The following is a 12222-nucleotide window of genomic DNA, read 5'->3' as shown; positions in this document are numbered from 1 at the left end:
CTATCGTTTGAAAATGAAACGATCGAGCGAATTAATTCCTAGGTTGAATAGAATGAATGAAAATTTTCTTCTTCACCGTGGTGTGAAATAAGAATCTGCAGGCCTGTATTCGATTCTCGCCAATCTATAATTGATCGACGATTCGCTCGCGGGCGCTGCAGTTTTTTCAGCTTTATCATCAATTTCCGTATAAATGCAACGTAGTTATAACTGCATTTACACCGGATCGAAAAGCGATGCGAATGAAGTTTGATTACAGGCTGAGATCGAGTGAGTATAAAGTTATTATTCGACGACGAAAATCCATGAGCGAATAGATCGAATCATACGTATCTCAAGTTTCGCTAAAATATGGAGTATCCCCGTGTGCGCAGCCATTTTATTGGACCTACATTACCAGGGTTGAACCAATTAGGTAAAAATATCAAATACGATCGACTTGCTGAATTTCTATACTGGGATAATAACGATGACACGACGTGATTAATCACCCACCACCAGACACGAGATAAGCTCGTAATTGCACCGCTGTTTTATTTTCCTCTTTTAGTATTATACTAGCGTAACGAAACCCCTAATTTCGACTAATTAACGCTCGCTTGATTCAATTCTGTCGACAATGAATGAGTTAAAATAATAACAACAGTAGTAATAATAGCCGGAGCAAGCGAATTAGAGGTGTATAAATTATTCGCTCGTTTTTAGAACAAATTCAATCACGACAAATCGAACAATAATCTCGGTATATGAATTCGAAGAGAAAAACTCATTTTAAATACGTTATTTAACGAGGGCGAAATTCTATTGACTAATTTCTAATGTTTGACGTGAACGAATCAACCTTACTGCTGGAATTAAAACTTGCGACACGTTTGAAAAAAACATCCCCTTGTAAGCTTCCGTGATATAATAAATCCGTGCGATATTTTTAAAGCTACTCTACGGAACGTATTTGAATTTCAAACAAGTTTACCCTAAATGAAACCTAATCCGTTTCTGCCGAAACGCGGCGATCTGTGACAACGAGACGTAGATGCAACAGAAAAATACGAGGCGAGATACATGGCAAATAAATATAGCGTACAAATTTATTTACAGGTATGACATTCTTGATGCCTGCTGCAGCTAAATACTAGAAAAATGGATTGATGTATCGTTTATTGTTATATTTTCTACACCTACGAGGTTCTAAATATTTTTTTGTATTTCGTTTGAAGTCGTTCTCATATTTTTTACGCCGAACCTTGGTACGCGTAATTCTTTATAATCTTCTTTCCCGCTTTCGGGAAACTCTGCTATTTTTAACTTCCCGTTTCTCTGACTTCAGAGGAAAAATATTAATTATCGTAATCAGCCCGAAAATAAAAAGTTGAGTTTACACTAATCTCCACGTTTTGGACATTTGGAAAATCACCTACAATCATCTTCAGACGAACGTCTGTGTGTTGCGTGTGTTTGTACACTGAGAGAAATTTTTAGTTATTAACTATTTTCATTTCTTACCACGATCGAACAATATTATTCTAGGTAGAAAATGAAAATTAGGTTTTTCCTTCTCGTTACGATCACTGTTGCTATATTTTCTTGCGACTGTTGCGAAAATTTAACGCTTGTGCAAGAATAAATTGACGTTAAAGCCTTGCTTAGCTAAAAAAGTAGAGTAAACCTCACAAACTGATTTTTGCGTTGCAATAACCAAAAAAGGATCGACGATAGCGCAAAATGGTTAGGCGTAGCTCGTTTTTCGCAATTCCAACAATATTCAAACAGTTTTCTTAACGATACCTGTTTTACTCAATTTTTCTAGTTACTATAACAAATGAAATTTGTCTCAGTGTAGATACAGGAATAAAAAGGACGAATAAGAAGGCTCTTACGTATTTTTCACACTCATACACAAATATTCAAGGGGCGTGAATTCGATTCTATAACTTAAAACTATCTACCCTATGCTTTTTGTGAACGAAACTTTTCTCTCGGTATTTACAAAAGAAGAAATTAAAGAAAAACGAATAAAACTTATCGTAGAAGAGAATCAAATTAACGGATACGATGAATTGATATTTTATTTTTGTCCGCGTCGAAGTTACACCGCATATTTCGTTGTACAACTTTTTATTGGCAGGCGTTATACGAAAGGCGAGAGTACCAAGTCCTGTTTTGTTGAACGTGACGAACGAAGCGGTTGTGAAAAGAGAAGGAAAATTTAGAGAGGGTTCACCAAAAAGTGAGGGTAGAGTCTGCCGGCAGGGCGCTCTTATATTCAGGTGAAATCGGATTATTTCGCCAAGCTACGTGTTTCTCGTGCAAACGCAAAGTTACCCGTAGAAGCCGAAATTATTTATAAACACAAACGAACGCTGACGCGCAGCTGAAACTACGCAACGAAATTAGGTATAAACGGAAAAATTGCTTGATAAAAATTAAAAACGGTATCAGGGTGGTAATAAAAAAAAATCCATATTTTTTTCTCAGAGCTCTATCGAAAATTGTTGGTACGTTAAAAATTGATTAATTTTCACAAATTTTAGGATTAGAAGAAAAAAAAAAACAAAACAAAACTCAGACAGTGTTCAATCGACTTTTCGATTTTTTTTTTCTGCTCTTTGTTCAAAATTGCGACGTGAGATTTGTTTTTTGCTTCCGTAGCAAAAAGTATTCGTATTGAATAACATCATGATTTTTTTTTTTTTTTTTAATTTTTGTACCCTGAAATTTTTTTGTTGCTGCCTCAAGTAATTTATTTACCGTCGTCATTTCGTTTTTTTTTTTTCTGCCTTCTCAACTAAAAATCATAAGGTTAACATTAGCACGGTGTAGAGGCGAGAAAATTTGGCGCAAAAAATGTTTTTTTGAAAGACTCGCACCACTTGTTTTGGAAAGAAGAAAAAAATCGATATTTGTAGCTAAACTGTTGTTAAATTTATGATTTTCAGCTAGAAATGCCGAACAGCTGTAAATAAATTACTTGCGGTAGGTTGAAAAAAAATGTTCAGATTATTAAAATGAAATAATAATAATAACAATGATTTTCTCGAATAAGACCAATTTCTGCTGTGGGAGCGAGAGAAAAAAAAAAAATTTCAAGTCACGATTTCCAAAAACAAAGTTTTCTTTATCGTTTATCGTTTTGGAAAATTACTCTTTTTTTTTTATTATTATTATCACCCTAACCTGTACGCTGTAAACAAAAATGACAAATTACGATAAATCGCAAGCTTCGATTTGTTCGATATTTTTTAGTAAAACGATTGCTCCGACTCGACTGTAATCAAGACTTACAGGTCTTATTCATCTCCTCTCAATTTTAACGTTTTCCCGTTGATACGACTTTTTTTTTTTTTTTTTTTTTTTTATTTTTGATAACACTCCTCATCGATTTTTGATTATATCGTTCCACCAACAGAAAATCTTGAGCTCCTTCTTCAAAATTGTCGGATTAAAGAATAATATTGGAGTTGGTTGGAGGGTAAATTGGGGGGGAAAAAAAAAAAAATACAAATTGAGACAATCGTTCTAGGCTTGGCTCTGGAAGTGTCGTTTAATGAGACTGAAATTAATTAAACATCCGCCTCTCGCCTATATAGGCACATACACGTACATGTAGAGGAATATTATTATCTCGGTAAAAGTTATACTCCTCATTTCTGAACGAAACTTTAATAAAGTTTGTAAAGTAAGTATAACAAAAGGTTCGAGTATACATTTAATACAACGTATACTTGGCGGTATAGCGTGGGAAAATTCGACTCGTGTCAGAGGTTTATCAGACCGAGATTTCGGAGCGTTTCCAAAACGATGAAAGAAGTTGAAATGTTGAATTAGTAATTAGGCGATTAATATCGCCGCTTTGAGAGCGTTGAGGAATGAAATTTCATAACACTGCTGTATAACGTTATTCGAGCTACGTTGCGAAGGCGGAGGATGAGTCGAAACGTCGACTTTTACTACGACACGACCCATCCTAAGGCTAGATTCATCGCTGTCGAGAAGTTTCGAAAGGGATTCCGAAAGTTTCAAGAGGACTCCCACACCGAGCAAGGCTGTTTTCCTGTAGAATTTACAGTTGAAACTAAGTATAAACCCTTCAAAGGCTTTCAAAGAAACCCCGTTACGCAAGTGTGTGTAATATAATAGAATATAAGCTACAACGACGCGAGCTTTAAGCCGTACAAATCACTTCGCCGATTCTCCAACATTCTCCGAATAATTATTTTCAGATAAACTGGGAATTCTCGGATGTACGATAAATAAAACAAAAAAAAAACGAGGGGCGAGGTAGAGGAAAAAACTCTGTATCACCGTATAAACAAAAGTTTCGACTTAACGAATGACAAAGCCACGATTTATTGGCGAAATTGGGGAGTATTAATTTTTGTCATAAACTTTCCGGCTGACCGATGATGGTCCAGTTTCGGTTATTATTGGAGAACTCTGTCTCGACAAAAAATATAATAATAATAATAATAGTAATAATACCAGGAGCAGGAAAAAATTTCGTACAAACTTTGTTCTAAAAGGTGATACTTCGTACGGTAAATAATTTTTTCAATATATTCAAATTGTTGTGTTAAAATTCAACAACCTTTGGGGAAAGAAGCAATTTTTTATTAGCTCGGATGGTGGCGGTAATTTTACAAAGAAATAACACGTGAGCGCCTCGAAATTCTATGGGTTTTACGAAATTTTATTTGGATTTCAATATTATTCTTATACCCAATTCCAATTCGATTTACACGGGGATTCGAGAATTTCTATGGGATTTCGAAAATTTTGTTTATGAGAAATTCTTATGGGTTTTCTACGGGGGTGAGGGAATTGTGACGGCGTTTCAAAAGATTTTTTACGGGAAATTACTACGACGTATCAATGGGAGTTGAGGAATTTTTATGACGTTTCGAAAACTTTTGATGTAAAATTCTTATGGCTTTTCTATGGGGCTAGGGAATTTTTATGGTGTTTTAAACGTTTTTTACGGGAAAATCCTGTGAGATTTCAATGGAAGTGCTAGAATTTTCATGGAAGTATCAGAATTCTTATGGGTTTTTTAATTTTAGTTTTTGAGGTAATCAATTCACAAATTCTCACCCGTATCGGTGACATTCCGTTGTTAATTATATCGGTGTTTGTGTAAATAGAATTACTTTCGCGCTGTAACGATATGCGAAAAATTCTGCACGACGGCGATTACGTTTGAAATATTTACTTCCTGTATTATAAACAAGATATAAAATCCGAGGCGAAAGGCTTATTCATCTCGGCAGCGTTGACTTGATTTCGCTGTTTATTGACGGTGTGAAATATTGCTTATGGGGAGGTTGAGGGGGAAAATTGACGGCCGTGCGTACGATGATGTATACATAGTTGAACATGCCAAACTCCCAATCTTCTATCCACGCATCATCAGAATTTCATTGCAACAACAAACCTCTGTGCAAATTTGCCGAGACTTTACACGATGTATACATGTACGGATGATTCCCATGCAAAACCAACAAACGTCCGACCCTCGCCATTTTTGATTTTGTTGAAAATTTTTTCTGCGATCGTTCCAACTCTGAATCGGTACTCTGAATTGTTCCAGATTTTTTACACAATTGGTTGATTATCTGTGAATATTTAACGTGATTTTGAAACGGACATTTTTTTTTTTTTTTTTTTTTAAATTCACGAAAACTGTACTTTCTTTTCCAAACATTTCAAAACCGGGCCGATTTCTGTTTTTGTTCTTTTTCTTTGGTACTTGAAATTTTTTGCTAGAACCAAAACATTATTTAAACGGTCTGAAAATTCTCAAGAAAAGTCTCAAGACTTCTATTTTTCTCTTATAACATTGCTGTAACTATTTCATTTTAGAGTTGATGAGGAAAATAAAAAAAAAAATCGTTTCATAATCGAGGCGGTTTAGAAATATTCCAAGTGAAAACTACAAGTTTTGTGAACATTTCGTGAATTTTCCGATCGTTCGAACGATGTTTTAGTTGATGAAAAAAAAAAAAAAAAAGAAAAGAAAAGCTTTATAACAACAGAATTTATTCGCAATTTTTGAATCGAGAAGAAGAAGAAGAGAAAAAAAATGAAAATCGCAAGAATGCGTAAATTCGCAGTATCAAAGATAGACGAATAAGGAAAAAAGTTTGGAAAAATATGCGAGTATGAAAACCGAGACGTTTGAGTTTGGTCAAACAACTCGTCGAACTGGGCAACGAGACGCGGTGCTTGTACAATAAATCTTTCGACTTTTCAAGAGTCGAGAGTCGAAAGTCAAGAGTTTCGAAATTGATATGAAATTCAATCGGAATGTATAACATATGAATCCGTTCCAGTGGCTTCATAGCTGCCTCCTAACCGGAATAAAAGCATCCATTCGGAAAAACCATGCATAAATTTTTCTCGAGAGTTTTTATCATATAATGTAATAAATTCGCTTTCTTGAGAGAGAGAGAGAGAGAGAGAGAAAAAAAGTAATCTAATCCTATATTGCGGCTATATACCACATGATTCGATGTCTTTCATTATTTTCACTATCATTAATTACTGACTGATTTATGAGTATCACAGGTACCTAAGTTTTCCATCTCCGGCATTTGACCAAGTTCGATTATCTGGTAATTTGAAAGAGAAAAAATGTATAATTCGCTTACAAAGATTTAAATTCAGTTCACCGATCTCCTCGAGCAGCGAAGTGTAATTTAGAATCTTGACTATACGTCACAAACTTCGGTCAACTGTAAAAGAAATTTGGATTCCCCGTGGGAGTCAAAAGGTCGTGACAGAGCAGACGATGAAAGGCAAGAGGTAATAAATTGGGGTGGAGGGAGATTTCAAGTTTCTTGTAAATTCCGAATATAAAATAAATAGTAAAATTCCGAAAGTTGAAATATAATTACACGGCGTAGTTTACTCGACGACTGGGGGGGGGGGGGGGGGGGGGGGGGGGGGGTGAGAAATCAAAAAAGCCAATAATCAAAAACGAAGAAAGATCAAAGTGGTGAAATTTCACCGGGCCAAAAACTCACGAAACCAAAAATCTTCGACCATTCGGAGTTTCGATGTTTCGGAATTAAAAATTTTCACATTTTCGCACTTTCGGAACTTTTAAAATTGGGAATTTCAACCGCACCCCAAAAAATATTCCTATTTCACATGTAATGATACAACGCGTCCTTTTTCATCTATTCCACAGGGTATTTAAGAGACGACCAAATGATGAAATCTTAAAAAATCTCGAGAGCTTATTTAAATCCGACGATAAATCGTCATTAATCATTGAGCAGCGTACGTTATATACTCGTCGTTTTTTGACCTTGCCAAAAACTTGGTGTGTTACGAAACAGCTTGAGATATGATTCTAAAAAAAGCTATACACGTATACTTATTATACAATCGTAGTTACAGGGTAATAAAATCAATTTCCAAGAGGCTTGATAATCGATTAATCGATCGTTGATATTTCAAATAAAATCTCATCGCAGTACTCGGTTTGCGAAGGAAGGAAGATAAATAAATAAATCAAAAAAAAAAAAAAAAACTGTCGACGCATCGTAAAGTTTTTCGAAGTTATTGGAAAATGAACTTGGAAAGAAAAAAAAACAACTTATCAAGATTTAACGAGTAAAAATAATAACCAAGCAAAGCAGCGAAACAAGAGATTTAAGAAAATTAAAATTATAAAAGAAATGGAATCCCCTAAACAATCTTTGTAAAATTTAACGTAAATTAATTCAAGGAAACGCTGCGAATCCTCTCGACAATCAGATTTCCCGGTATTCGCGAGAGACTTTCCAGTCGTGTTTCACAACTTTTAGACATTCCGATGTCAAGGATACAGAGCTTCAAGTGCAAGGAAGAAATGAGAATTTTATGCCCGAGAAATTCTCGCGGAGACTCCTTTCAAAAGGTTAACACGGTGGCGTGAAGGTTCATTTCGAGGGTTGATATTTCAGCCGGAAAATTAGGAAGTACGACCGAGTTGAAGGGAAACGGAAAAACCGCAGCCGCGTTTCGCAAAGTGAGGCGGTAATTAATAAGGGAATCGAAAATGTGGTAAAAGCTTGAATCTTCGAATTTAAAGAAAATACCTGCGCGAGTCGAATTAATAATTCCTGGATTCGGTTCTAATTTTCGATTAGTCATGGACGACTCGAATTTCGCAGGTTGATTTTTGTTTATATCGAAATAATTCTAACAAACAAAATCTAGATGTCGAATTTTGATATCTTTTGTGTAACTAACCAAAAAAAAAAGTTTCGTCAAATAAAGTTTGCTTTTGTAGAAACCAGAACGATATTTCGGGATTCTACGAAAAATTACCTATTTTCTAAAAAAAATTTAGTGCAAGTCGCAATCAAACAAACTCGAGTTTCGCATTTAAATCAGTTTTATTAAAAAATTGAAACGTGAAACCAAGATTAAAAAATTTAAATCGTTCAGCCTATCGACTTTACGTTCGTCCGGAGTTCGATGCGAATTGAAAAAAAAAAAAAAAATTATAACGCAAGTGCAAAAAAGTCAGTTTGAGCCAATTTCCTTTTTTTTTTTTTTCTTTGTTCGTTTTTATTTTTTCTTTCGTTTTCTCTCAACGAAAAAAAAAAGGAAATTTGTTTCCTCGACAAAAAAAAATCATTTCCAACTCCCATAAAAAAAAAAAACCGATATTTTCAGCTTTCCCCGTGACCGTATTACAATGAAAATTCAACGAAAATTCCAAGTTCTCCAATTTTCCACGAACCCTTTTAAATTCCTCGACATTTCCACGTTTTCCAAATTTTCCAAGGTGTTTCGTCACCGTGTGTTATGCGGATATTTCACTCACCGCTGAACATGGGCATGGTCAGTTTCGGGTGCAATTGGGCCAGCTGTCGCGACAGGTACATTTGACTGCGGCAATAAGAGGCTGACAAAAGAGCGTCCAGGGTGCCGACGCGGCTGCTACCGACAGTCAAAACTCCTCCAGGGCTGCCTGGTCCTGGGGGAACTTCAGCCGCCGATGTCCCGACAGCCAGTTCCTCTTGTCCTGCAAAATCGAACCACGGATTGAGAAAAAAGAAAAAAAAAAAAAATACAATAGAATAAATAACAAGAAAACGGGATCCGAGTTAAAAATATTGTATTAAAAAGAGATTCAACATTATTACGTGTATTACGCGAGGAATAAGTTTCAGCTGTCATGTTTTTCTTAAACCTTTCGTAGATCTTTTTTTTCTCATCTTGTAAAAGACACCCGAATGAGTACAAAAAAAAAAAAAAAAAATTAAATAAATAACAAAATTGCTTCATTACAGCAAAGTAATGCCGGTAACGTTATGCCAGATAAAGGTGCCGAATGAGTGTTAATACTTTGTTTCAAAGAAACCGATTTTCAATATCTAACAATATACTGTTTAACATATCCATTATGCATAATGTATAGTACTTGTGTACATTAATATACGATTATAATATACGGTGTTGAAAAATTATCGAATACATAAAGATGGGCTCATTTTTTCGGCGGTAGAATAAACAAGGACGATACGTACTTGGTTGAGTTTTATAATAAGTACAAGGTAGGTAATAACAATATTTAATACACCCGCACACACACGCTTTAGAAAGCGTATTGTCTCATTTTTTTTTTTTTTTTGTTGTCTTTTTGTCGTCTCTCTTTCTGTTTTATTTGCTGTTTATTTTTTTGATACGCAAAATTTCATCAAAAGGACCGTCCAAGCGTACAAAAATCCGACAATTTGTACAAAGACGTCCGGAAGTGAAATCATTATCGACTTCGCACAGGTTTAGCGCTTTTCTTATTTTTATTTATTTTTTTTTTTTTTTTGTATTATAAAACGTTTTCTTTCCACTTCTCTTATCTCAGGTTTGCAAATTAATGAGGAATAAAATATTCACTTCACGTGATAAATCGGCGTGATAACTTATAGGATATAAATAATTATGACGAATATAAGAATTTTTCGATGTAATAATCGAAAGAACCGAACATTTATCCTGAGAAGAGGGAAAAAAAAAATAAAGAAAGAAAGAAAGATAAGAAGAAAGAAACTGCGAATCCACGGAAATAGAAAAATTTGATAGATAAATTTTAGATTTGATACTCTGGTAAAGATTTCCGAATAATTTAACGGAATTTTTATACTTATCAATAGTGTTTCAAGAGGAATATACGACGGAATGTGAGTGAAATTTCGACGAATCAGTATCGTGGCGAGGCTTTGATAAGCCTCTTTGAATGACGACGAAGTGAATTCGTTCCCGCAATAATCAAGATAATTCACTAAACTGCTACGGTTTGAAAAGTAAGCCAAAGGGTACGGGATTACCGATTAACGAGAGAGAGAGAGATTTTTATCGGAGCAATCAGGGCTCTGATACGACGAGCTTTTATCGGAATTAAAATTAAGGAGGAAAGGCCAGCGATTTTTTGGCCTCTTTGTAAATTTTTAATCCAAAACAAATTCTGAATCGCAAAATCTTCGATAACGAGCCTAATTTGGATGTTGATTTGTAATCGTTGATTTTTAGCCGAACACTTTATTCGTAAATCGATGATTTCCAAATTGAGGAAAGACGAGGCTTACAATTAGGTAAAATTAATACGTGTAAGATGCACGCGAAGAACTAATAATGTTTTATTTTTAAATCCATACTCACGTTATCCGTAAAAAATATGAATCTTTCTGTATAATTTATTTGTGCACGAACCGATCTATTATTCATGGAAATTTATCAAACCATAGAAATTTGGAATGAAAAAATTAAAGCGTTCCGTAATCTAACTCGTCTCTAATAATTAACCCTTTGAATCACAGATTTCTTCTGCTGAGTCAACTTTTACAACAAGATCACTGGTTACGGATTTCATATCAGTTTTCAAAAATTCAAGATGGCGGATCGAATACGGTGGACGAAAATTTCAAATTTGACCAAGTTCGGTCAAAAAACTCTATGTACGGGTTTTTCGGGTCACTGATTGGATTTGCCATACTGAATTTTCAAAATCTGATTTCAGATTCGTAATCAGCGACCCCAAAAAATCCGTGAACAGAGTTTTTTCTCCTAATTCGATCGAACTTGAAATTTTCGTCCGCCGTATTAGATCGGCCATCTTGAATTTTTTAAATCCGGTTTCAGATTCGTAATAACCGACCCCAAAATCTTATAATTTATACAAAACATGTATACACGTAGAGGGGGTTAACTTTCTCGAAAATGAATCATTCCTTCAATTTTCACCATTTTTTCAAATCAATTTGTTTCCAACAAAAATAATTTACACTATATCGCAATAATTACTCTCGAGTATTGAAAACCTGTTAGTATACTGTCAGAAATATCCAAAACCGCAAAGAAACATGTTGAAAATATCTCTAAACACACAGAAAATTGATATAAAATAGGTGATAAGAACTTACGACTATTCCTCAAAGGGTTAATTACTGAACTAGTTTCGATAAAAATTTTCTGGTTTTCAATTTCTTTCATCAGTTTCTTTTTCTTTCGCCCCAACAGGATACACAAGTTTCCCGATAAAACTTACGCACGATCGTGACTCGAGCAGATTGCCATCGACGATGACGGACGGATGAACGACGAATGACCAAAATGCCAAAGGAATTAGAAATTCCGACTGTGTTCGTCAGAGGGTCGAAGTACATTATCGTAGGTTTAATAATATAAAGGTAAACCGGTTCGCTAAGAATGACAATAAATCTTGTACGAAAGGATGGATGTTCGGCAGACGCGTGTATTTACTTACCTACGTCGACCAAATTAATGGCATATCGAGTAAATGGCTTTTCTCCACTTCGGCAGACGCGGGGAAAAACGGTCGATGTACAGACTTTGTTCGTTCGTTCACCGCAACAACACCGAGAAACTTTTCTTTTTTTATTTTCTTTTTTTTTACCATCAATAATCATAAAAAAATAAATATTAATGTGTCTGTCAAAAAAATGACCAGTTACTTTTGTCCTGTCGACCAGTGTATAATAATTATCAGAGCGTGTAAAGAGTCGTTTCGCAAGATTCCAACGAAGAAAGTTCAAGACGAATTTCCTACTCGTACATATCTTGCAATAGTTAACAACGATATGCAACAAAACCGGTTATTCACCCATTCGGAGCATAAAGTCTGTAGCAAGGTCCAAAAGTTTCCGGTCCAACCGACTTCGAAACTTTGAAATTAGGTTTGGAAAGCCAACGTTTGTCGTTGTTGTTTGCACA

The 12222-nt window shown here is 35.0% G+C and overlaps 1 protein-coding gene across 8 annotated transcripts in view; it reads right to left on the bottom strand.

Moving 5' to 3' along the window:
• LOC124296884 (protein furry) overlaps positions 1-12222 on the bottom strand; it is a 106848-nt gene that overhangs the window by 16993 nt on the left and 77633 nt on the right. For all 8 annotated transcript variants that reach the window (XM_046747275.1, XM_046747274.1, XM_046747265.1 and 5 more), the window contains one exon: positions 8816-9016. In XM_046747275.1, coding sequence (XP_046603231.1) covers positions 8816-9016 — 201 coding nt within the window. The remainder of the gene's footprint in view (positions 1-8815; positions 9017-12222) is intronic.

The sequence above is a fragment of the Neodiprion virginianus genome, chromosome 2 (assembly GCF_021901495.1).
Source record: "Neodiprion virginianus isolate iyNeoVirg1 chromosome 2, iyNeoVirg1.1, whole genome shotgun sequence".
NCBI lineage: Eukaryota > Metazoa > Arthropoda > Insecta > Hymenoptera > Diprionidae > Neodiprion > Neodiprion virginianus.
This window is presented reverse-complemented; position numbering and strand designations above follow the sequence as displayed.